This window comes from Colius striatus, unplaced genomic scaffold, assembly GCF_028858725.1.
Source record: "Colius striatus isolate bColStr4 unplaced genomic scaffold, bColStr4.1.hap1 scaffold_149, whole genome shotgun sequence".
NCBI lineage: Eukaryota > Metazoa > Chordata > Aves > Coliiformes > Coliidae > Colius > Colius striatus.
In genome coordinates, this window is record NW_026908439.1 from 11,203 (window position 1) to 37,243 (window position 26,041).

General features: G+C 39.8%; 1 protein-coding gene across 1 annotated transcript; it reads left to right on the top strand.

Moving 5' to 3' along the window:
• Positions 1–54: 54 nt before the first annotated feature.
• Positions 55–24,673, top strand: LOC133629098 (cell division cycle protein 123 homolog). The gene is made up of 10 exons (XM_062019755.1): positions 55–194; positions 1,378–1,449; positions 3,585–3,639; positions 4,418–4,450; positions 7,958–8,053; positions 8,776–8,882; positions 16,802–16,850; positions 18,275–18,350; positions 21,084–21,206; positions 24,585–24,673. Exons 1-10 carry the CDS (start codon positions 121–123, stop codon positions 24,626–24,628), a joined length of 729 nt encoding a protein of 242 aa, XP_061875739.1. The 5' UTR covers positions 55–120; the 3' UTR covers positions 24,629–24,673.
• The last annotated feature ends 1,368 nt before the right edge of the window (positions 24,674–26,041 follow it).

Genomic DNA, 26,041 nt, shown 5'->3' on the forward strand with positions numbered 1-26,041 from the left:
TGTGCGCCGCCGATGGCCGGCCGGGTGGCGCCGGGAGCGGAGGCGGAGGTTCCGGCGGTAACGGGAGCTTCCGGGAGCAGTGTGCCGGGGCGAGCCGGTCCCAGTGCGGTCGGGGTGAGGATGAAGAAGGAGCAGGTGGTACACTGCCAGTTCTCCGTGTGGTACCCGCTCTTCAGGGCCGTCACCATCCGCAGGTGAGGGGTGCGGGATGGGGCTGAGAGCTGCTGGGCCTTGGCGGTGTGGGGCTGGGCTGGGGTTAGGCCTGGCCTGGTGAGGGGCCGGGAGAAGTGGGTGGGGAGGTGCGTGTGGGGGTGAAGGTGGTGGAGAGGAGAGGAGGTGTGTGGGGCTGGGCTGGATAGGAAATGCGGTTGTGTTGGGGCAGAGTTGGATGAGATTTAGAATTATAGAGTCACAGAACGGTGGGGATTGGAAGGGATCTCTAGAGATCATCCAGTCTAACTCTCTGCTAAGCAGGTTCACCTCAATCAGGTCACCCAGGAATGCGTCCAGGTGAGTTTGGAAACCTCCAGAGGAGGTGACTCCACACTCTCCCTGGGCAGCCTGTGCCAATGCTCCATTAGCTGCACATCAAAGCAGTTTTCCATGTGCTTAAATGGAGCTTTTTGTGGTCCACTTTATGTCCATTACACCCAGTCCTGTCACTGAATAACACAGAAAAGTGTCACTCCATCCTCCTGTCATCCACCCTTTAGGTGCTTATAAATATTAATGAAGTTCCCCTTTAGTCTTCTCTTTTCTAGGCTAAACAATCCCAAAACCTCCATTTAGGTAGTTGCAGAGAGTGATCATGTCTGCCCTCAGCCTCTTCCAGACCGAAGACCCCCAGTTCCCTCAGCCACTCCTCATTAGACTTGTGCTCCAGACCTTTCACCAGTTTTGTTGCCTGTCAATGGACATGCATTAACACTTTAACTGTTTTTAGAGTTTAGCACTTGCATATTTTTTTGTAAGTTGAGTATCCTGCATTTTTGGAACATTTGGATAGTATAGGCAAATTGTTATTTGGATCTCAGAAGGGAAACATTTAGTTTTAAGCAACATGTTTTCTCATTCTCACTGGCCCCACACACTCTTTCTTTGAATTTTTTAGAACTTTGAAGATGTGTGCCACTTTTGTGAATTTCATCTAAAATTTTTGCCTCTTACCCCTGTACTGCCTTGGAGGGAAAAATAAGCATTGCTTTCTGTGGAAAGGATGAGAGGGGAGAAAGAGAACTTTTTTTTTTCATTGTTCTTAGAAAAAGAAGTACTGTTATTGGGGTATGTTCTATTAAAAGGAAATTTTATTTAGCTCTTATTATTTTAACAGATGATATTTATAATAAATTATTAAAGAAATTGTGATGTTTCTTCCAGTGTTATACTTCCTCTGCCAGAGAATGTGAAAGAGTATTTGCTGGATGATGGAACACTTGTGGTTTCTGGAAGGTAAAGAGTGTTTTTTCCCCCACCCTCGAAGTATTAATGCTGTTTTATATTCACAGCACAATTTTGTATACACATACTATGTTTTGCATAGTGAGTTTTTAACATTTGATCAGTCTGGCTGCAGTAAACCTCAAACTACATGAACATGGGTTGACTGTTACTGTTAGTAAAACTTGACTTGTAGATCCTAAAATCAATTTAATACATTTAGTTCTAGACCAAGAATCACAGAATGTTAAGGATTGGAAGGACCTTGGAAGATCATCTAGTCCAGCCCCCTGCCAGAGCAGGGTCAATTCTTTCATTTTAGACCAAGTAGAGGGAGCTCTTTCATTTTTTTTCTCTGCCTTTCCTTTTGGAGTCTACCAGTCTCTTGAGTTCACAGCCTGGTGGTTTGTGTTTGGTTGCTTTTATACAGTTCACTGGAGTTCAGAGGCTTGGCTGATTTCGTGCCATTCACACGCCTTCAGCCTTATCCAGGGATGAAGTGACATTACCTAAGTTTCATTCTCAGTAAGATAAGCTCTCTATAAAGTCTTCATTTACATAGATAGAATCCATGCATGTGACATGTCTGAATATGCTGTATGTATATCCATGCCAAGATTTTGAATGAGAGTGAGGTAAAAAGAGATGAGAAACAATTGGTAAAAACCCAGGCTTCATTTTCTGTTCTCTACTTAGAATCAAACTGTATGGCTTCCTTGTAAAGTGGTTATTGCATGCATACATCTTGTTAATGATCAGACTCAGAAATCAGCCCACGCTCCATCATTTCCTAATGGGTAGTTTGCCACTCACAGAGCAGCCAATTGGGCTGTGAGTGCAAGGGAACTGTGTTCAATTTGTTTAATTTCTTAGGAATTGATTTATGTAAAATTGACGCCGTTTTAACACCTTGTAAAGATCAGAAGCCTTTTTGTTGTTTTATTTTTAAATAAAAGGTATCCTGAACGTTGTAATTGTTTTTTAAACCACTTTGGATAAGAAGTAATCTTCTCACCTGCTTCTGCAGAATTGTGTGACATATTTAGCAGCAGCCATTTCTTTTTGATAAGTCTTCAGAAGAGCTAAAACTGAGGATTTAACTTTAGAACTCTGTTATACAAACAATTTCTGCTGTCCTCAATGGAATAATGGACAACTGTGTAATTGACTTAAATCCTGGTTTTTAAGATGTTGCCAGTTTAAAATACCTATTAGAAGCCAGTTTTTCCCTGAGTTGAACTTAGTTAGCTAGAAGTGAATGTAAACCTCTTGCAATTAAGGCCAAAATTACTTTTAATCTTCAGTGAACCTGTATCTGACCTCTAGATCTCAAAGACTGAATACATAGTTTAATCCCAATGGAAGCATGTAAAGGGTCTGCAGAATCTGGCTTGGGGGAGAGTTAGGCAAGGTCATATATTTGAACTTACCCTGTTTGCCACACTGTCTTGCTGTGAATAAGTTTTTTTCAAGAGCTTGGTCATCTCCTTTAAGTTGTTTACACTTGGCTAACAAAAGCCACCTCAAACTTCAAGGGAATATTTCCTGTCAAGTGCTTTCTTCCAGAGATGTGAGTTTGTACAGCAGCACATCTCACCTCTGCAGAAAAAGAAACTTTCCAGGAGGATGCTAGTGACTACGTATCCACTTTCCACAGGATCTTCCTTTCTGTGTGTGAAGCGTGAGGACATTTTCTTTTCAGAACCAGAAATTCACAGGTCACCTTCTGAAACTCAAGTTCTATAAGTGTTCACTTGGAAAAGGAGTATGGAGACAAAACATAGTTTTGATTGAACTTGTTTAATAAAAAAAGGTTTATTTATTTTGTGCTTGTGTCAGAGTACAGTAAAGTTGCAAAAGAATGATTAGTAGGGTGTTGAAAAGCTTCAGTTGTGGCATTCTCAGAGCAGAAACTGATCTGCTCATTGGAAGGAGTCAAAGTGTTTTGGGTAAGGTCCAAGTCTAACGCCAGGTGTTCAGTCTTCAGTTTCCCGTACTGGCTTGCTCTGCCAGGGGTTTTGAGGCTTAATCTGCTTATGAAAACATTTAAGATCAACAGCTGATTGATGACTACACACATTACACTTCCACAGCAAGTCAAACTCCAGTGCTTGATATTTTTTTTTCCTGCTGTTTTTCTGTTTCAGAGAGGACCCACCAAGTCATGCTCAGGAGGGGAGTGATGATGCAGAGGAAATACAGGTCAGTACAAAATGCAGCTTAATGTCAAGTCTGTTGAGAAAAATATGAGTGTATAAACTTTTCTGCATAATTTAGAGGTGAGGGGAGTACATCACAAAATAATCATGTGGCAGTTGCCTTGAAAAAACTTAAAAACATTGTTATTTATACTGTGATGTCAGGGAAGGCTGGAAATATTTCTGTGCTTTTTCACAGAAGTCTTTAATTGATTTTTTAATTTCTTGATAATTGCATTTGTAATAGTAAGTAGGGAATGATGAAGGATGTTAGAATTGAACTTAATGCTGCTTCATGCCCTGGAAAATTAGGAAGAGAATTTTTGGAGGAGTTATTTCAAGAAAGAATGGAAGTTTCTGAGGCCATAGTGGCTCAGAAGGGTGTTCTAGAAGAAAGATGCTGAAAAATTGTGTAAGCACCAGGTGACAGAAGGTACAAAAAGAAATAGAAATGAAACTAATGGATCATGAGTATAAGGATAGATGTGCTAGAGCTGGAGATTAAAAACCTAGACTTTGAATTCTGAAATGTCCACATTTGTGATCTAAATCACAATTGAAATATATAGCTGTCTGTTTTAAGAATAGTTCTTCCAGTGAATATACAATATTTTTCCTGTTTTAAGTTACAGCTCTGATAACTGGAGCATGGTGATGTTGTGCTACAGGAGCTCCAGGGTAATGATTTGATTTACATGTTGGAGGAAACCATATGAATTCTCATATTGTTGTAAATTATCTCAGAAGACCAGTAACCTTTGATTTGTTCTTCTTTTTCCCAGTGGTCAGATGATGAGAATACTACAACACTTAAGGTAAGGTGCTGTAAAAGCCTAATGTGGGGATTTGTCAGCAGTATCCTTTCTGCAAGCTTGTGATACAAACTTGTGGCCAGTTAGAGATATCTGTTGCTATATTTAACATTTTCCAAGACCATTCTAGACAGATGGCAGTGTAGCTGTCGGTAGCTTTAAGAAAGTTTTGCTGGCTTAATTTTATTTAACTAAAAATAAAACGCTTTTCTTCATCACCAACAATCACACACTTGTTAGACTATAGGAAATTAACTGAAGTATGGCTCTAAATATAGCTGTCTTTCATTTTCACCACTTTGAATATCTCCCAATTACTTAATCAGACTGGATGCAGAAGAAATGAAGCCCCTGCAGCTCAATTTTCACAGCTCTTCTCTTACACCTGTGCCATTATTTCCTCCTAAGTACATTTCTTTCTGTCTCTTTTTTTTCCTGTACTCTCCTTGCACTGTGCCTGGATAAGGCTCATGATGGATATGAACCAGATTTCCTTGATCTTTTTATTTAGATCTTTTTTAAACTTGCAGGTGCCCCATCATTGCCAGAGTTAATGGACTTGTGTCACTTGTCTACCATTGCTACTTTAGTCATGGTGTTGAATTGCTCACTTTGAATGAGGTGCAATAGAAACCACAGCCTGGCTTTGAGCTGTGTTTGCTAGCACAGAATGTGTAGCCTAGATTTTAAAACTTAATACCTGCCAAATTTGCCCACACTAATAGCTTCAGTTCAAATATCTAAGCATTGATAAAGTAAATGCTTTTAGCATCCATCTTACCTTTTACAAAGCCTATGTCAATGTTGCTAAAAAGTAATACCAGATTTTTGTATCGGGTTTCATTGTAATGTACAACACAATAAGGAAAGACATAATCAAGCGGTATGATATCCATCAGGATATAGGCCTAGGGATTTCAGTTTAGCTGGATAAATGCTGTGTACTGTGTACAGATTGCAGCTTTACTGCTCATATTTTACAAGGGCTGGCTGGAGTGCAGTTAACTTTCAACTGTGGCTGAGCAGTCCTTGCATGGCATTGAGGCTGTCTCTTTTTTCAGTCAGCCCCACAAGCCTCCCCAGTGACTAGGCTAGGGGGAGGCAAGAGGAGGAGAGGGGACAGAGCTAGGTCAGAGACAGGACAGCTGACCTAAATTGTCTTAAGGGATATTCCATACCATATGACATCATGCTCAGCAGTAAAAGCAGGAATAAAGAAAGAAGAGAGGTCTTTTGGCCTCCACGGTGGCTCTTGTTCAGAGGCTGGCATGCCTTTATCTTTTGTCAAACCTAAAAATGGTTTATAATGAGCATGGATTGGGCCTGTGGATAGTTCCTACAAATATACACCTACATTTGGTCAAAGACAGAAACTCTAAAAATAGAATTTCACAATATGCTCTTCACCATTTTGTAAATTTGGTAGGTGATTGCTCTGAAGACTACATCCATGACAAAAATGCCTTCTATGTCTGAAAACTAGGGACTGCTCTGAGGCCAGTGAGTGAATGGAGATAGTCTTGTGTGCTTTTAAGTGTTCCCTGTGGAAACAGTCCATGTAGAATGCAGGAGAGGGGGAAAGCTGCCCCTGGAGTTACTGCAAGAGATGAGAATGGATCAAGTAGTGATGTTCAAGAAGCTGAAGAGGGAGACACTGGGAAACATAATGTGTTAAAGAATAGTGGGACAGGCCAGAGACTGGTGTTCTGCATTTGCTCTCAGCCTATGGCACTCGTATCTTACCAGGTTATAATTCTCTATTGGTTTCTTAGCTGAGGGAGCAGTAAGGTGAGCTGTGGTTGTGATTTTTCTGATTTGATGAGCTCTCGGAATCATCAGGTAAAACTTGTTTCCCTTTTTATATTCTGAAGAAGAATTAGAATATAGATTTATAGAAAATTCTGTGTTTAGAAAGACATGCACTAATAGTGATGGTATCAAAGTCAGGCATTTGGAATGTAGGACAGGCCAGAATCTATCTTGTTCATGCAGCTGTGGAACCACATTTCTTTGTACATTTTTTCCACTTCTATCAATGAAATGATAGGAAGGTAACATTTCCCCAGGGAGGCTTAGTATGTGCTGATATTACATTTATACTGTGACTCCTGACTTCTGTCAAAATAAGAGGAGATGGGGTCAGAATACAATGGATGGAGAGTTCTTGCAGGAACAATTCCTAGAATTGACTGAAGCTCTAAAAATAAAGTAAGACAAGTGCTTTTTCAAGTTTTCCAAGTGTAGTTTCCCTTGGAGACTACATAATGTCCTAAGGAAGGGTTCAGAACTTTTGAAGTTCAGGCTGGGTCTCTGCACTAAAATGTGAGAGAGTTTTTTAAAGTGTTTGTGTTGGAGGGGGCTGCAGAAAGGAAATGCCAAAATGTATTCACTTTTTTTGATCACTTGTGTGTTTGTGAGGGTTTTGTTGTTTTAGAGGCATCAGTTTGCATTAGCCTAGAAGTCAGCTTTGAGTTGAGTTTAAAAATACTCAGGCAGAAATAGTGTTCTTATATACTTTTTGCCATAAATCCTGTTATGTGAAAAGTCTTTTGTATATACCTGAAGTCCGTTCATATTGCAGGGGGTTAGACTAGATGATCTCTAAAGGTCCATTCCAACCTCTACCATTCTTTGATTCTATGACATTATTTTCAAGGTCAGCAATCTGTTTGAATGTGGTGCAACACGAAAAAAAACCCTAGAGTGGCATTTATAGCATCCTGAGGAGGTTTTTTTCCCCCTCATCTTATGTTTACAACATTGACAATGTTCTTTACAAGGTTTTCTAGTCCAACAGTACATCCTCTATTTTGATGCAACATTTTGTTAAGGAGCTACTTTAGGACCTAATTTAAGAAAGATGAGTTAAAGTATTACCTGCTGTTTACAACACCTTATAAAACTAAAGCTTAAATTAGGAACTCTAACTTAAATTGCCCATGAATGGATTTATTAACCTTTGCTCTCTTACTGTACTCCTAAATGCAACTAGAAAACTACTAAAAAACAAAACTAATCTCTTTCTACCTTTTAATACTTTGACAGAATGCTACAATACTCATATTTTGGATATTTAAAGAGATGCCCAATTCTAAGCAAACCATTTTTGAAAGGCTGTCCATTTGTTGTTAAATCTTCTTGGATCTTATTTGTATACAGTAATCCACCATTGGTATGTATTTAAGGTCTGCTTTTGACTTGGCAGCTTTGCCAGCTGTTGCAGCTTCCATGATGAGCATTATGAAGTTTTGGGTTTTCTCCTGAAGTCATAGAGTCTTGGTAGTAATAAGAATTGGAAACATATTTTCAATTTTCTCTGTTTGAAAGAACGTCAGAGTAGATTCTTAAGTGATTTATTTCTACATTATTTTTTTAGGATTCTTGATTCCTGATTTTGGATATGTTTGTCCCTTCTACAATATGTATTTCTAGTGGTATTTAGAAGATGGCTACACTTCAAAAAGAAATGTATTGCAATTGATATTATTGTTGTTGTTGTTCTTTGTTCAGGCACCAGAATTCCCCGAGTTCACAGCTAAAGTTCAAGAAGCAATAAGTTCCTTGGGTGGTAGTGTTTTTCCTAAACTTAACTGGAGTGCTCCAAGGGTAAGAGTACTGACTCTCAAAATTGGTAACAGATGTTATCATAAACATTGTTTTTAGTTTGCTTTATCTTAATGCATTGGGAACCTGTGGTTCTGATGAAGGAAGAAGTGATAGACAAGCTGTCAATGAAGAATGCCACAGTGAATTTTTCTGGTGGATTAGAGCTAGATGGTGTGCTGTTGGGTGATGCTGATGCAAGGCAGCGCTGTCTTTCTTACATAAAACCCCTGTGTTTCTTATCACAGATAACAACATGATGGTCAGGCTCTTCTCATTGAGTATACCAGTCAAAAACTTTGCCTGGGATAAAGATTAAAAACTCCACATATTTTAAAAATACTGGAAACTTCCCCTCTTGTTATTTTAGGTATTCTAGCTGTACCTTAAGGATGGTTGCACCCAAATGTTTCTGTATCATATTCTCAAGGGAAACTTGTGTTCAATCAGACATTCCAAGGAAGTGCCTGGAAGCAGTAAGGCAAAAGCTCAGTTGTTTTTTTTTGTAATTATTTATTTAATGAAACTGCTCTGCTTTCAACAGAGCATTGGTAAGAAATGCAGGAACTGTTGTGTCTCTGGTAACAGCTAATGAAGTTGTCCTCAAAACAAACAGCAATTCTGTGTGTGTTTCAAATATTGTGTAATATTTGGCTAGATCTGCACCTTGCATTCCTTCCTACTTGTAAAGGTGCAGTTTTGGTTAATCTGCTTTTTTTGTTTAGGATGCCTACTGGATAGCAATGAACAGCTCTCTGAAATGTAAAGCTCTCAGTGACATCTTCCTCCTCTTCAAGAGTTCAGACTTCATTACTCGTGACCTCACTCAGCCGTAAGTTGATTTCTAGCAGACAATCTTATTTATACTCAGTCAAAAAAAACAACCCCAACCCTTGAAGGTAGCTTTTCATTTCTTTTGAAAGATCTTACTCTTTACTGAACAGTAATGATAAGTATCTGATAGAAAAATGTTTAAATGTTCATGTTTAGAAGTTTTTTGGGTACAATAATGTGTTTCAGTAATAAATAAGTTGGTTGTTCTTGGAAAGGGAACAATGGAGTGAGGGAGCTCCAGTCTTCTTTATCTCCCTCTAGCATGCAAAAATAAAAGGCCAGGTCCAATTTAGTGCAGACAATTGTGAAGCAAATTGACATCATCATCATTACTTACCATAAATGAGTCTTTCCTAGTAAATCAGAATTACTTTCCAGCTTCAGTCAATAAGAGCAGAGCAGTCTCCATTTTAATTTTACATTAATTCTCTTTATTTTGATGTGCAAATGAGTGAAATACAAAACAGGAAGCCATTGTATTCAAGCAGTACTTGCAAAACGACACTGTGCACTAAGATCATTTTTATTGAGTTGCTTTTCAGAGCAAGTGACATTTTAATGTTAGGATTTTTTGCCTTCCCACCTCTCTTAGTGTTTACTGGTTGCTACCTACCTTATTGTTGCCACTTCTCTTGGTAATACAACATGACTTTACTATGTCCTCTTCAAATTTTGAAGCAGTTGAAGGTTGTGTGTCTGCCTGAAAGATTCCTGAGATTTCTGCTAATGTATTCCTACAGCTCCTTCTGAAGCCAAGGTCTTGTAGCTCTTGAACAAATGCATTCCAGGAACTGTCACTACAGATAATAGTTACAGATAACATTACAAATTCAATGTTCTTGGGGTTTGTTTCATCTGCTGTCATGAAGAGAGTACTTAATTGTATAGAACAGTTTCCTCCTGCAGTAGATGCATCTGATTCCTGTCACTCAATTCAAAACTGAGTGCCTTTTTCTGAAAGAAAATAAGATTATTCAAATGTAATGTTCTTGTCACTATCAGAAAAGCAGAATTTCAGAGAAAAAGGTCATTCTGTGCATTGATTTCTGGCAGATTGTTTTCAATAATTAGTCAATGCTTATTTATATAACTACAATATTCAGGAGACTCAATTAAATGTGAGGCCCTTGTTCTAGGTGCATTAAAGAGGGTTACCAACTATAATAGTCCTGATGACCTGATAAGTGTTGTCTTGTCTAAATGTGAAACTTGTTGCATTAATGCTATGCAACTGCATACTTTTTAATTCCTGCAACTCTAATAACACTCTTTTCCCTAAATTTGTTGGTCTCTTAAAAAAAGGATAGATAGCAACATCCTCATCCTTCTCTCTGCATTTATGGAGTGCTAGCAGCACTGTCAGTCCAGTTCTGAAGCTAGATTTTTACACTATGTCTAACCTACAACGTTATGAGGTGCAGACTGAGAAGGAAGGGAGGTGTTGGAGTGAGAAGACACTTTGGAAAATGTATTGGACTAGGAAACAGTTGTGAGTATTGAGAGGAAAGAGACAAGAAATCTATCATTTACATTTCAGGAATGAGTGAATAATGATTGTCAGAAGACTTTGGTGCCCTACCAAGAAGCTTCTTTTTCATGATTTCTTCTAATGAGAGGCTAGGTGACTTGGCCAGATGTCTTGAGGATGATTTGCTCAGAGGGCTGAGCACTAAAATTTAATGTGTCCTTTGCTGTAAATGCCTTCAGGACTGAGTCTGGTGGGTCCAAATAGAACCATACACTTTCTATCATCCCTTTGGGAGTACTAAATAATGTGGATTTTGTATTCTGCTATCTTCATGTATAAAGAGATTCAGCAAAAAAATACCCTGACTCTTGGAGAATTCCAGTTTGGTTAGCTGCTTTCTAATGAGTTTGGGACACAGTGATTTAGCAGGCGCCGCTTCATTTAAAGATGCACTAACTCTGTGCATGTGTTTGTGCTCTTAGTTTATGCCATTTATATGGTAGAATGAATTGATTTGACCACCTTCACAGAGACTGCAATCAGTGCATTTTCTGTCAGGTTTTCTCTCATATCAGGTAAAGTTAGTGCCTCAGCTGTTCACCTGGCCCTCTGCAGACAGCACTGACTTAGTGGTGGAGGCGGTGAATATATTCTGGCTCCCATGCTGTGAGATTTCACAGCACGGGTGTTAACTTGAGCCATCAGTGCTTTCACCTTAAGTTCCCATCAGACTAAGAACCCAGGTGCCTGATCAGCCTGTAGCCGGCACACACTCTTCTGCTGATCCTGCTGTGGGAGAGTAACCTCCAGCAGAGAGCCAACACCTCAAATTGCAGTAGTCCAATCCATTTAGACTCCTTTTCCAGTGTGATAAGACCACATGCACCACCAGATAGCACAGCTCAGCTAGAGGATGGCAAAGAAGCAAACCTTACAAAATTATTGAGGGATCATCACCTAATCTAAAGGTTAAGTTTTGATGGAGAAGTGTTGTATGCATTTCCATTCTTGTCTAATCTAATGTCAGTATAAATTGGGGATAGGAGTTGTTTTTTGTCAGAGCAGGCTTTGTTGTTTTGGTAAGGTAAATACAGGCAGTGGAGTCTTGTGGTTTCCATGAAATTGAATGGAAGCTGTATTTAGGACTAGGGGAACGTGTAGTGTGTAAAATCACTTTGATATCTATGTATCTCATTTTTTAATGAATAGGTTGTACTTGATGAAAGCACATATTATTGTCCAGCCTGTGCATGGTAGTTCTAAATTATTAAGTTATTTGTACAAAATGTTCCACCCAGCCAGTGAAATTATTATTGCTGAATCAGAACAGTCGTCTTCCTTAATTATACTATTGATTAGCTGCCAGTTCCCTAGTCCTTAGTAAGCAGAAATTAAAAATGTAGCTGGTATAAGAACCTGAAGTGCTGAACAAATGAAAATAGGATACATAATACATGCAAATCCCTTGGAAGCTCTACTGAGAGGGAGCACTGTGTTTCTGCTTCTTTCATTAGTACTCAGTGTGGTCTAAAAGATTTTTTGCCCTGCTTAATTGGCAGCTGAAATGTTGGATACCCTTCTTGCTTTGTTTTCTGTTCAATTGTTTTAACTTAAAAATCCACTTGATGACCTCAATGAGGGAACAGAGGCACTGTCAGCAAGTTTGCTGACCATACTAAACTGGGGGAAGTAGCTGACACACCAGAAGGCTGTGCTGCCATTCAAAGAGACCTGGACAGGCTGGAGAGTTGGGCAGGGAGAAATCCAATGAAATTCAACAAGGACAAGTGTAGAGTCTTGCATCTGGGGAAGAATAACCCCAGGTACCAATACAAGTTGGGGAATGAACTCTTAGAGAGTAGTGCAGGGGAAAGGGACCTGGGGGTCCTGGTGGGCACGAGCCAGCAATGTGCCCTCATGGCCAAGAAGGCCAATGGCATCCTGGGGTGGGTTAGAAGGGCTGTGGGCAGTAGGTCGAGAGAGATTCTCCTCCCCCTCTACTCTGCCTTGTGAGACCACATGTGGAATATTGTGTCCAGTTCTGGGCCCCTCAGTTCAAGAAGGATAGGGAGCTGCTGGAGAAAGTTCAGCACAGGGCCACAGAGATGATAAAGGAAGTGGAGCATCTCCCTTCTGAGGAAAGGCTGAGGGAGCTGAGGGGTGACCTCATTAATGTTTACGAATACATAAAGGGTGGGTATTAGGAGGGTAGAGCCAGGCTATTCTCAGTGATAGCCAATGACAGGACATGGGGCAACAGGTACAAGCTGGAACATAAGAGGTTCCAAAGAAACATGAAGAAACATGTGAGTGTGAGGGAGCACTGGAAGGAGCTACCCAAGTGGATTGTGGAGTCTCTTTCTTTAGGGACATTCCAAACCCAGCTGGACAAGCTCCTGTGTGACCTACTCTAGGTGCTCTGGCAGAGGGGTTGGACTTGATGATCTTTTGAAGTCCCTTCCAACCCTTAATATTCTGTGATTCATGGGTCATAATATGGAAATGACTTTGCAATGGCAGTCTGAAGATCTGTTTCTTTCCTGCTGGTGTAGGACTTGGGGCCAACCACTTTCTTTGCCTCTTCCTCTCTCGTTTTCCATCTCCTTATCTGGTATTGATCTATATGTTGTTCAGGTCATGGAACTGCCCTTGCTGTAATTCTCAACTATTTCAAGTTCCAAGAAAGCTTCAACTATGCGGTTCTTGAAATCTTAACAGAATATGGCCATAAAGCAAACATACTGAGCATACCTAGATAAGCTTTGTGTGTTTTAAGTGTTTGGATTCTCTCATGATGTTGACATTTTGTTTGATTGAAAAGTTCAAAATCATGAACTAACTGTCCTTCTTGTAAATTTTGTATAAATTTAACAGAAACTTCAGAGCAATGCACTCATTAATGTGGTTGATGTTTCTGCTTCAAAGTAAGCAGAGTGAAAAAGCCCCTCATTCTAATGAGGATTTCTGTGAAGTGATTAGAACTCATCTTTTGAACAAAAAAATTTTTCAAAGCCCTGGTGAGTGTATTGGGTTAGAACAGAGTTTTCTTCCTTATTGTTAGAATGTGTGGACTACATTTTGTTGAGACATGGTTGCCCACCTGAGACCACTGTAAATATTAACAGTAGTTCTAATGATATTATAATGCCCTTGCAATTATTGTTGTTACATCGTGCTTGCTAATAAACCTTGGGAATTTTGTCAAACTGTGGAGTTTATTCCTGTTCTACAGGTCAGTACTGGATGTTTTAATCTGCAGGCACTACTGTTGGGGTTTTGAATGCTCAAGTTCTTATTTTTCCAGTTACAACTGTAGAGGAGAAATCGAAGTCCTTTAAGTTCTAGGTTGTTGAAAAGCAACCTAATGCACCTCTTTTGTAGAGATTGCTCTTGGACTGAGTGTAGAGGCACAGTATGAGTCATGTGCAAGAAGGGCTATTTCCTGATGTACACTTAAGGTTGTAAATCAATTCTCAGTATTTTATTGAACCAGCTGGTGCCATCAACCTGGTTCTTCCAGAAGTTCATTCCTGAAAAGAGAAGCTGGTTAGACAGTTCAAGTAAAGAGTCTAAAAGTTGCCACTCAGCTCTGCCTAAGCCCAGGAAACAGAGTGAAGGGACTGGTCTGTGCCACATTTACTAGGTATGAAATGTCTACTGGGTTAGTGCAGCTGCTGAAACAACTCCTACTAGGCCAAGTTTCCAAATGTAGTAATGTGCAAGACACAAAAGAACATGAAGGAGATGCAGTGTTAAAAATCTAGGTGTTTATAAGAGGTCTTGGTTAAAATTTAAGTGCCTGTTTCTGAGAACAGTTGAGAAGGTGGGATTTAGCCCATCAGGCTCCTAAGCATGTTGTTCAAAATCTAGCAGAACTTTCAGCCTTTTTTGTTTTTAAGCTAGCACAGACTATATATTTTTGAACCAAACTCAGTGCTTCCAAAGATTACATTACAAATTAGAAAGAAATTATAATAGTTGGGGGTTTTTTGAGATGTGGAAGAGTAGCAGCTGGTGTTCTCCTAGCAGAACCTAGGAGGCAGTGTTGGCTCATAAAGATGTGACTTGGCACTCCGGTTACCTTTTTGCAAGAACGGTAGCTGTTGGTTTAGACTTTAGTGTAGACTGTTTGGAGGTGTAAAGTTCCATATGAGAGAATATGAAAAATGAGGCCTTTGATTTTTTTTTTCTTTCCCCATGCACTTTTACTTGCATTCTGTCTTTCCTAGCAATATACAGTGCAGTATAAGATTATCTTTGGAATGGTGCCTGAATTTCCTCTCATCTTTTAGTTATTAAAGTTTCAGCAATGTTCAATATTCAACAAATAACAAGTCAGTTCAAAGGCTGTTAGGTCTTTCTCCTTGATTTTTTTTTTAATGAAGATTTTTAAGCAAACTGTGAGATGATATCAGGAGCATGGTGTGGCACAGAATAACTTTTACAGTTCTTACTGTAGCCATAATAGTTTATTATTCACAGAATAATCTCAGTAATTTGCAAGTAAGTTTATGGCTCTCATAGCAGGATAGGTGCTGGAAGTCTCACAAACCTCAAATTGCTTTTTTCAGTGTCGAGAACTGAACTGTGTAATGTTTTCATGTTGTGTGTCCTGTTGTCGAGTATCTGTATTTGGAGATTAACGTACAGCTGCTACATATAAAGAGACTTTGATCCTTAAGTATAAATCTGTAAACAACCCGTTGACCACAGCACAAGACCTGTTAGCAATTGAGTTTAATTCCTTCACACTGAGGAGTATTCAAAATGACAGTTTTCAAAGGCTTCAGTAAAGAGAGACCATATATCTTTTAATTTTGGGTTCCTGAAGTTTCTGATTGTTCTTTCAAGTACCTCAAAACCTGAGTAGAATGTAGGTTACAGAAACCTCATTTAGTCTTCTGCCTCTTATGATAAAAGACCATATGTAATAGAAGAATTCAGCTGGGTCTGAACAATTAAAGCTACCAAAAAATGATTAAGAAAATGTAAAATTGGAACTATTTTGTTTCCCAAGATCTAACCCTCCAAAAGGATGTGGAAGTCTGTGAGAGGTAACACCGGTCCTAGGGTGCAGGGCCTGGAAAACTCCATGTGCTGGACCTCAGCTGCCTTTTTATGTTTAGTTTATTATTGGGGTTTTTTGGGGGGGAAGGGAGAGTGGGTGTATTTTCTTGAGCATGGTAGGCATATGTGCTAGTAAGGTGGGAATTTTGAGTCCATGAAAACTGCAAGCTCTCATGAGTTTGTTTCTGTTGCTTTGACAGATCTCAAATTGTGGGGAATATAAACTGTAGTTGAAGGATGTTATCTGTTTACATGGGCCTACAGATATATATGGCCTGGTTACTGTACTTTTGGAAAGCATGCCTGCTGTCACCCTTTCTTTCTGTGTCTAATGGATATTAAAGTCTAAACTAAAATGTGTGAAATGTCTTTCTGCTGGCAGCACAATGAATGAACTCTTAGGATAGCTCTTTGCTTCAAACTGGTGGCCTGACAGCCGAGTCCTACCAAAGCATTGCTTTGATTCAGTTTTGGATTGCCTAACTAAGTTCAATGCCAAAGGGACGTAGTATAAATGTTGCCATGTAAGACTATTGCTCAGCAGTGACCCTTTACACAGTTCTGTGCATCCAGTAGTTTGTTTCCAATAAGGCCAGGGAGTGCACTTGGAAGGAAAATGCGTGTTCTCCTGCTAATTCCCTTTGAAAGTCACAGGATTTATTACAAGGCTTACTGTAAAGCGACAAAAAGCTACTCAGAAGTTGGCTTGGGTATCACTGCCTCCCTTCCTGATACTTCCTGAAAGGTGACAGTGTCAGCTACTCTCAAGGGACAGAACCTTCACATCTGCTTGCAGTTATGGAAATAGTTGTTCCTGCTTAGGAGATTTGTAAGAGTATTTCTTAAGGCTCTTACTTTAGAAAGACACCAAGCTGTGGAATCAGAAGGGGCCGAGTGACGCTGTTTTGCATCCAATATTCATGGAAATGAGCTGCTGTAAGGCACAATGATGTGTCTCTGTGTGGCTTAGGAAGTTAAACATTCAAAGTAGGAGGGGAAAACATGCTGAAGAGAAACTAGATTAGATTGCTCAAGTTTATCTGGTCCAGTTAATGCCAACATAACAACAAAGAGGAAAGGAGCAGTGCTGTTGATTCAAACAGAAAAAAAAAACTTCACAATGAGTAAACATATTTTAGCCACATCTTTGTACAAATTTAAGTGCTTCCAAATTACACTAGGTGGAAAGAGGTGATTTTTTTCGCCCTGGTAACTGTCAAAAGGAGATTTGTTATTCAGGTATTGAACTTACTTGGCTTGTATGTCTTGGAGATAATTTAACAGTAGTTTTTGTTACTCACAGTGTGGGGTATTTCTTTATCACTATGGCTAAAATCTTATATGTGAAAGCAGATTTTAATGCCTGTACTTTACTTTTCCAGATTTATTCACTGTACTGATGATTCCCCTGATCCTTCCTTGAACTATGAGGTAGGACTCTTTGCATGATTTCTAGGCAGTTTCAGTGAATCACTCGTGGGCAGGGTGCCACTTGTGCTTGGGTATCTGCCCATAAAACTTGTTTTGTTTGTTTTCATTGTGTTGCTTGGGCAGTGTGGGGGAAGTCTGATTAAGCATCATAAGGATTTCATTTAATTACAAATGAGATGAGCTAAAGTTCAGACTTTTGCAGCTTCCTTGCAGTTTTCTGTGATGTCTGCCAGATTTTACCAGGAAGGACAAATTCAGTAGCTGAAAGTTGTATATTCTTGGTAGTATGCTGCTTGTGAGCGTCACAGCTGAGGTTACGAAGACAGAAGTTGACTGTAGTGGCTGGGGACATCCTGAACTGGTCTGTCATGTCTTGTTTCATATGCTCATTACCAGATTAAGATGTTAAGCTAGGAATGTAGATATTAACAGTGATTGAAACTGTTCATGTGGTGCTGTTGCTTTATCTCAGCATCTAGTTATTTCTCTAATAACTTTTATGTAAATAGAGCATTTGTCATCATCCTGTGGGCTTAAAGGACTTTGGAATATTGAATGAACTTGGGAGTTTTCAGTATCCAGTAGCAGTAATTAAGGCATTCAAAAGAATGGATCCATCTGAATACTTCAGTTTAGGAAACGCAGAGGCTTGAGAATGTGCCAGAGAGATGCTTTAATTACCAGGCAGTCTGTCCTATTGACTACAATAGTTTGGTTACTATTTCTATCCCATGTCCTTATTTTATCTAGTTTGTGCCTTCAAAGGCATCACAGAACTGTGCTTGGGTGTAAACCAGAATAGGGGTTGATTTGGTTAAATTTAATCCTGCTCATCATCTCTTTTGACTAGGGAGCAGCTTTCTGCCAATTCCGTGACAGATTTTGCTGTGTTGTACAGCAGGATTTTGTTTTCCATGCTTTATCGTTAATGTAACTTTGAGGTTATTTCATAAATAATTTCACAATTACAAATGCTGTACAAAGTGGAAGAGCACAAGCTAATGAAGGTGGGAAGGGCTCTCAGGAGGTCTCTAGTCCATTCTCATGCACAAAGCTGAGTAAGGCAATGAAATTGCATCGGGTTGTTTGGCATTTCATCAAATCTGCTCTGAAAACCTCAGTGCATGGAGGCTGTGCAACCTCTACAAGGAAGCTGTTCCAGTGTTCAACAGTCCTTATGGTGAAAAAGTTCTTTTTATGTCTGGCCTGAACTTTTCTACTTAAATCTAGTTTGGACTCAGTGGTCTTTAAAGGGGCCTTCCTAGTGAAAGCATTCTGTGATTCTATGAAATAATAGTAATTGTTTTGAAGTAACTGCTAAGATGATGTGAACTGCAGGTTGAGATTGTTTTGCCATCTATCAGGAATAACTTCAGAGATCATCTTATCACCAAACTTTGTCTTTTTGGTTTTTTCCTCTGTAGCTTGTTCTTCGCAAATGGTGTGAACTGATCCCTGGTGCAGAATTCAGATGCTTTGTCAAGGAAAACAAGCTTATAGGTAAGGATTTTCTTGAAGCTAAAACTATCAGGTGATGTTCTGAAGAGTTTCTGTGACTCCTTGAGTCACAGCTAATTCTGAAGACTGCTCTTCCTTACCACATCTCATTTCTGGAATTAATGTTTTCTTCGTTCTGTAATGTAAAGTGTGACATGTCACATTGAAAGCCTGATGACACAGTTGCTCAATATTACAGTGGGAATATCCTTAATTCTAATTGCTAATTCAGAAACTTCACCCAAAGGCTCTTTTGTAAGTGATTCTGTTATACTTGGAGTGAATTGCGTCATCTCCAGCTTGCAGCAGGAATACAGACACTTGGGTATTATGCTGATGAAACATCACCACATGTAGCTATTATACAGAGACGGTTGGAGAGGTCAGAACATGTCCACAATTGTATGAGGTGTCTTGAGTTTATGGTATATTCAGTACAGTTTAGTCAGAAAACCTGTTGATTTATTACTCTGGTTCAAAATCTTAAATGTAAAGCATTGCAAGTGACGCTGAACAGCCGTGGTATCCACAGCTGGTGGGTGCAGTGGGAGACGTATGACAGCTGGAGGATAGGCAGATTGTGCTAGAGCGTGTATTTTAGGCAGCTCTACAGTGAATTTAGCTGAATTATACTCCTCTGCATGTATTGACTCTTCTCTGCTGATTGTAACAGGAGAACTAGGTTTCTTCATTTTATGTCTTGCACCTACATAATTCACAAGCACCAAGATGCACATATACAAATGGTCTGTGATGATACAGAAGGGAAAGGATATTAGTTGTCCAATCTTCATTGTTTCTCCTGGTTTCTTGGCATGGCCACTGCGTACTTGTTTTGGATGTGCTTTTCTGTACCTGTTAGGGGCTGTCAGCAATTTGTCACTCCATCCTGTCCCACTTCTGTCAATCATTAAGAATGTGCTCCCTGATTCTTTCCTGGTCTGGGTGTCCTGGACAGATCTGGTGGAGCTGCTTTGGAAATGTTTTGGGATGAGCTAATTTGTCTGTTCCTTTGGTGCTTTCACGCTCATCTTCCTGTTCTCTCTCCATTCATGCCTATTGCAGGGCTTATTACAGTTCACTGTGGTAGTTTTTCTTGCTAATAGCAGATTGTCCATTAAGCTTAATGACTACTGACATGGCTTTTTGAAGGGAGAAGAACTGAATTCTGTCCTGTTACACGCTGCTGGAACACCAGAGCTGCCAAAGGGATTCATCACTGTCATAACCTTAAAAACATTGGAACATAGAGTTATTATAGAATGCCGAGGGATATTTATTTTCAAATACCTCAAAGCATTTGTATGCTGGCTATTTAAGTGCTCTATATGTTTCTTTACAAGTTTTTGAAACCTAGTAGATCTACCAGTATGGGGTTTTTTTTAGCTAGCACTCCAGCTGCATTTCTGAAGATAGTTCCAAGATTTTTCACAGTGTGTTCCCATGCTCTTTAAATTAATATATGTGTCAGTCAAACTAAGGAGTGCTACTTGCACAGTGTACTGAATGCTTTTCCAGTTATACATCTATACAGCTGCATCCCCTGAGATGCCACCATCTCTTGATTTTTGTTTTTAGATCTGACTTTTTAGTGGTATTAAGTTCCATTGAAGAGCACATCTTTGCTAGTAGTCAGCAAAGTTTTAGAGTAAAAATTAACCTCTCTGCTATTTTAACCATATACAAACCAAACTGCCATTGTTTTAACCATATACAAACCAACTACATCTTTCTTGGGGAACTACTCATTTTGCATTGATGGGGAAGGTCTGGATTTGACAATTGTCCAACAGGGTATTGCAGTGGCTTACGTTGATGTATCTTGTACGAGAACTTGTGTCACATCAGATGCATGCAAGTGTATAATCCTCTTGATATTAAACTATTGTCTGGTAGACAAACAACTGTTTGAAATTAAGAGCTTGTGATATTGCAGAATCACAAGGGCTGGAAGGGACTTTTAGAGATCATCTAGTTCAACCCCCCTGCCAGAGCAGGAGCACCTAGAGTAGGTCACACAGGAACTTGTCCAGCTGGGTTTGAATGTCTCCAGAGAAGGAGACTCCACAACCCATCTGGGCAGCCCCTTCCAGTGCTCTCTCACCCGTGGAGTAGTTTATATATGTCACATAAGCAAGACAGACCTTGAGGGGGTCAAATGGAAGAAATAATATTCCAGATGATAGGCCATCTCCTTGATTTTAGGATTTAAGGTTTCACCTGTAGTGCCTTATCAAACATGTATGTGTTATTCCATGCTTAAAAAAATGGGTTAAGTGTGAATCTCTGTGGTATACTAGGATCTATCATCTTTGCTAATGTGCACTCCTTTAATTTCATGGTACCAAATCTGGTCACTATGTTTTTGACCAGAGTAACTGAGGAGGGAATAAAAATGGAAGGAAAAAGACAGGAACTGGAAACTTAAATGCAGGTAAAGTTTCTTCCTGAAATTCACTTTAAAATATCAAAGTGTATACAAGTGAAGTGAGATTCACAAAAAGTAGGGCAGAACAGTTCAAGGAAGAGATTCCTAATGGAAGTGCTTTAAGTATAGGAAAATGAAGCATAGGAAAATGAAGCTAAGCAATAAGTCAGTGGTAATGGCTGAAACTTGGGAGAACTCTGACTTCTGAAATATAGATTGTAACATGCATCTCCCTGATAAATGCATTCTGTCTGGTTGGGTTATTTGAATGCCTAAAGCTCTTTGTAATCAACTACAATTATTGACAGGTATATCACAGAGGGACTACACTCAATACTACGATCATATCTCCAAGCAACATGAGGAGATCTGTAGATCAATACAGGAGTTTTTCAAGAAACACATAGAGTATAAATTCTTGGATGAAGACTGTAAGTATCTTAAGGCTTCAGTTAGCAAGGGGAGCAGGGGGGAGGAAGCTTTGTAATACTGCACAAGCTACAAGGACTTGAAAACAAATATGAAGGTTCAGCCTCTTTGAAGTTCTTTTGTCAAGGTAGTGGTTTGAAATGGAAAGGACTTGCAGGGCAAACACTGCAGAAATGAGACCTATCTTCCTTCCCCCTTGCTCTTGCTGAGCCAGGCGTGTTTCCTTCACAGTGCATCAAGTTGCAGTGAGCTAAATTCTAGTTTACTGCTGATCAGTGGTAAAATGGGTACTTCTCAATAAATAATGGCATCCCTGATATTTTAAGTCTCTTTGTATGCATCTCTCTTCATAGAGTGTTGCTTTCACAGGTAGGAAAAGCTTAACAAAAGATGTTCAGGAGTAAGAAGAATACTTGTTTATAAAGATTTTGTCAGATGTTTGCTGCTAAATTATTGATGTATTCCTTGAAGAAAGGATTCTTTGCAAGAAGTTATAATGATTTATCCTGGAACATTTCAACTGCTGAAACTTTTAACTAAAGGCCATGCATTTGATACACCTAAGCAACCCAAGCAAATTGTCTTCTTTAAAAAGTGCAGTCCTTTGCAAATCTTATTGGAAATAGTTTCCTGAATTGAATAGTGTTCCATTGTGATGAGTGATCAGTAGTGGTAAAAAACACAGTAAAGAAGTCAAAGTTGTATCTGGTGTAGACCAATCCTCAGTTCAGTAAAACACATAAACATAAGAATTATCTGTCAGTTATATTTTATTCTAGAAAGCCTTGTAAACTCAACTTTTAAGTAAGTTTTGAACATGGTTGATGATTTTGCTGAGCTACTAGAGCAGTCAAATAGATTTGTCCTGTCTGACTTTCTGAAAAAGATGCCACTCTCTGATATATTATAACTCTTAATAATTTGACTCTGCAGAGTTCCTTTATTTCAGTCCAGAGAAGTTCTCAAGAACCACTGCTTGGAGAAGACGAGCAGTCTGGAAATGATTATACTAATTTAGTTGGTCCACAGCCCTAATGTTTTGAAGATCTGATATGCTGATAACTGTCTTGTCATTTTCTTCTGTGTTCCAACATAATTTTAACTGGTGTGCAATGACCTGATAGAGAAGAATTCAGGGCACCATTTTTGGAAATTGATGTTTAGATTTAGGCTCTGAAACTCCTGTCTGGTGAACTGAAAGATCTGAAGTCTCGTCTTACATGAAGGATGTAGAACTATGACATCTGAGTTACCTTCTGGGGAAAGCAGGTTTCAGAGTGACCTTCTGAGCTGAAGGTTTGTTAACCTTTTGTTCTTAGGCACTAAATGGTGGAGACTTGCCCATCTGCAGAAAAATGCCATGCAGAAAATATTTTGGAGGGTTCTTTTAATCCCCTTTCATTCATCCCCCATCATATCCCTTGATCCACTATCTCTTAGCATATATGTTGTTAACAATAAAAATCTGACTTTGCTTGTTTGTTTACTTTTAAAAGGAAAGGTATTACAGCTTTTTTCCCTGATTTGTTATTTCATTGGGCATTTTGATGCTGCTTGCTCTGCTTTTTCCAGTTGGTCTGGTAGCATCTCCAGATGGAAGAATTGAGTCAGAGCAGCTGAAGCATTGCAGAATCAGAGCAGTAGGATAACAGATGGATGAATGCTTTATAAATAATACTTCTAAGTGATGTTAAAACCCTCTCAATACCTTTCATAAGAGCACAGTATGAACCATGTTCTGGAGGTACAAATACTTACTGTAGCGTCGAGCCATGCCTTAACTTCCATTTTGAGCTGTTATGGTAAGGTTTAGTTACAGTTCTGCTGGTACACAACACTGCTGTTCTGAGGTGGGCCCTAAGAAGAAGGAACAAGTCCTTTTTTAATCTCTTCAGCATTTGTTAGTGTCCCAAACTAGTCACCAGTGTGCAGTCAGTCTTAACAGGAGTATAAATCAAAGAATAAGTTCAGCTGGAAAAGAAGACTAGGATTAGTGTACTCCTCTTTGTGTTGATGACTGGCTTAGCCACTGAGGGCTTGTCATCTTGAGAAAGTATAGCACTTAATGACAGTGACATTTTAAATTGACGTAACTGGACTTGTGCAAAAAGCTGTGTGGATTTTCGGGCTAGATGGTCAAAGCCAGTGACGTGACTGGTTTTGGCACTATTGAGTTGTGGTTTGCCCTTAACCCAGCCAGCTTCACATGAGATGGTAGAAATGTTAGAAGGCTGAGTAGCTTTACATGCATGAACATGATCAATCAACATCCCTGTTACTGCCAGGCAGCTTCCTGAGTAGCTGCAGAGGCTCAAGTGTTCCTTGGTCATATCCTGAGTTTAGTTTATCCCACATGTATTGGGAAATCTCTTAGCTGAAGTATTCCCTTCTTTACTAGTGAAGGAAGTAACAATACAACATTTGTCTGAGGTTTTTCTAAATCTGACTTCTGCCTCTCTCTGCCTCTCTCTGCCTCTCTCTGCCTCTCTCTGCCTCTCTCTGCCTCTCTCTGCCTCTCTCTGCCTCTCTCTGCCTCTCTCTGCCTCTCTCTGCCTCTCTCTGCCTCTCTCTGCCTCTCTCTGCCTCTCTCTGCCTCTCTCTGCCTGCCTGTCTTCTAAACTGGTACAACTTCTGCATGTAGTCATGCCTCAATGCCTGTCTGTTGATTTCCTGAGCTAGAATAGAAAGACAAAGATTTGTTTAACTAAACAGAGCAGAAGCTATTAGAAAGATGGTGTGCAAAGATTCACGCTTAATTAAGTCAAGGGAGAGACAACAATGGAGCTGCACAAGACAGCTTTGCTCAATCACCTAGCAAAGGGCCTGTTTGAAAGAGTTGTTGATAGTGAGTGGGTGTGCTCTGTCTGCTGAGGTTACATTGAACATAGCCATTTCACTGCCACCTCCTCCTCAGCATACTCCCTTTGTTCCTACAACCTGTTTGTCTTGTTCTCTGCTGAAGTCCTAATCTCCATCAAGCAGGAACTTTCTCTTATTAAATATTTGTGCAATGTGCACAGTAGAATCTTGATCTTTCCTTGAAAGTTCTCTGTTCTGCTGTAAACAAAAGAGCAGTTATGTCAAAGAAAAGCTGCTTTCTGGGCTGGGTTTATCAAGTGTTCTTCAGTGAGGAGAAAGATCAACAGATGAAACCAACATTAAATGGAAAAACCCATCAAATGATCTCTTGGTACATTAACAGTAGTTCTTGAAAGGTTTCAACTCCCTCTTGGAAATGTATCTAATTCTGGCTTGCAGTTCTTTGGACATACTGACTTTTCAGATTGTGCTGTCTACACAAGTATCTATTCAGATTTAGACATCTTCTGTGACACTATATGTCTTCTAAGATTAACATATTGTTTTTTTCTCCTTTTCAGTTGTTTTTGATGTGTACAGAGACAGCAGGGTAAGTGAACAATAGGTTGTATGTAATTGTTTGTTCTGTGGAAACTCTTCCTGAAATGCTAGAGGTGAAAAAAAAATAATAGCTTCAGCTTCTTGGGGGGAAAAACCCAACCAAACCAACAAACTACTTGATGTTATCCTTGTGTTCCCCAGGTCTTCTTTTCTATGTTACACGCTGTCTACAGTAGGAGGGGAATAGGATTATGGGTGTAAATGTGTCTGTGCCAGCAATGTCATTAGCAAATAATAAATATCTTCCAGAGCAGTACTGTCTTAAAGCACAGAACTTTGACTTCAGCTGCAATTCTGTGAATCTACTGGAGGCAATTTACTTTCCCTTATGACATGGAGTCTTTGCCAAAATAATTTAGAATACGATAGAATGTTTCAGTTGGAAGGGACCTACAGTGATCATTTTAGTCCAACTGTTCAGAGCTGACCAGAAATTCAAGTGTGTTATTAAGAGCATTGTACAAATGCCTCTCAAACACTGACAGGCTTGAGACATTTTCTTTAAAGATGGGTATTCTAATCATAGAATCATAGAATGGTAGGGGTTGGAAGGGACCTTTAGAGATCATGTAGTCCATCCCCACTGCAGAAGCAGGTCCACCTAGATCAGGTCACACAGGAACACGTCCAGGCGGGTCCTGAACACCTCCAAGGAAGGAGCCTCCACAACCCCTCTGGGCAGCCTGTGCCACTGCTCCCTCACAGTGAAAGAGTTTTTTCTTATATTTAAGTGGAACTTTTTGTGTTCCCATTATCCCATTACCCCTTGTCCTGTTGCTAGCTACCATAGAAAAAAGGAGTGTCCCAACCTCCTGACACACACCCTTTAGATATTTATAAATGTTAATAAGATCTCTCCTCAGTCTCCTCTTCTCCAGACTAAACAGCCCCAGTTCCTGCAGCCTTTCCTCATATGAAAGATGTTCCAGTCCCCTCATCATCTTGGTGGCCCTGTACTGGACTCTCTCCAGCAGTTCCCTGTCAATCTTGAGCTGAGGATCCCAGAACTGGACACAGGACTCCAGATGAGGCCTCACCAGGGCAGAGTAGAGGGGGAGAAGAACCTCCCTTGACCTTCTGTCCACACTCTTCTTGATGCACTCCGGGCACATGTTCAGTTTATTATCTATCAGGACTCCCAGGTCTCTCTCTGCAGAGCTGCTCTTCAGCAGTTTGATCTCCAGCCTGTACTGGTGCATGGGGTTGTTCCTTCCCAGATGCAGGATTCTGCACTTGTCCTTGTTGAACCTCATGAGGTTCCTCTCTGCCCAACTCTCAAGCTGGTCAAGATCCGGTTCATAGAATATTGCTGAATTGTTTTAGTGAAGCTCTGCCTCCTGCTGAGGATGCCTCTGCATAGTGCTTCCTCTGGGTGCTTTTGAGGGAAATGTATCTGAACATTCAACCAGAATGGCTG

Coding starts and splice junctions, on each gene's coding strand:
- LOC133629098 (XM_062019755.1), top strand. CDS start 121: ATGAAGAAGGAGCAGGTGGTACACTGCCAGTTCTCCGTGTGGTACCCG. Junction 195..1,377: donor AGGGCCGTCACCATCCGCAG/GTGAGGGGTGCG, acceptor TGTTTCTTCCAG/TGTTATACTTCCTCTGCCAG. Junction 21,207..24,584: donor TAAATTCTTGGATGAAGACT/GTAAGTATCTTA, acceptor TCTCCTTTTCAG/TTGTTTTTGATGTGTACAGA.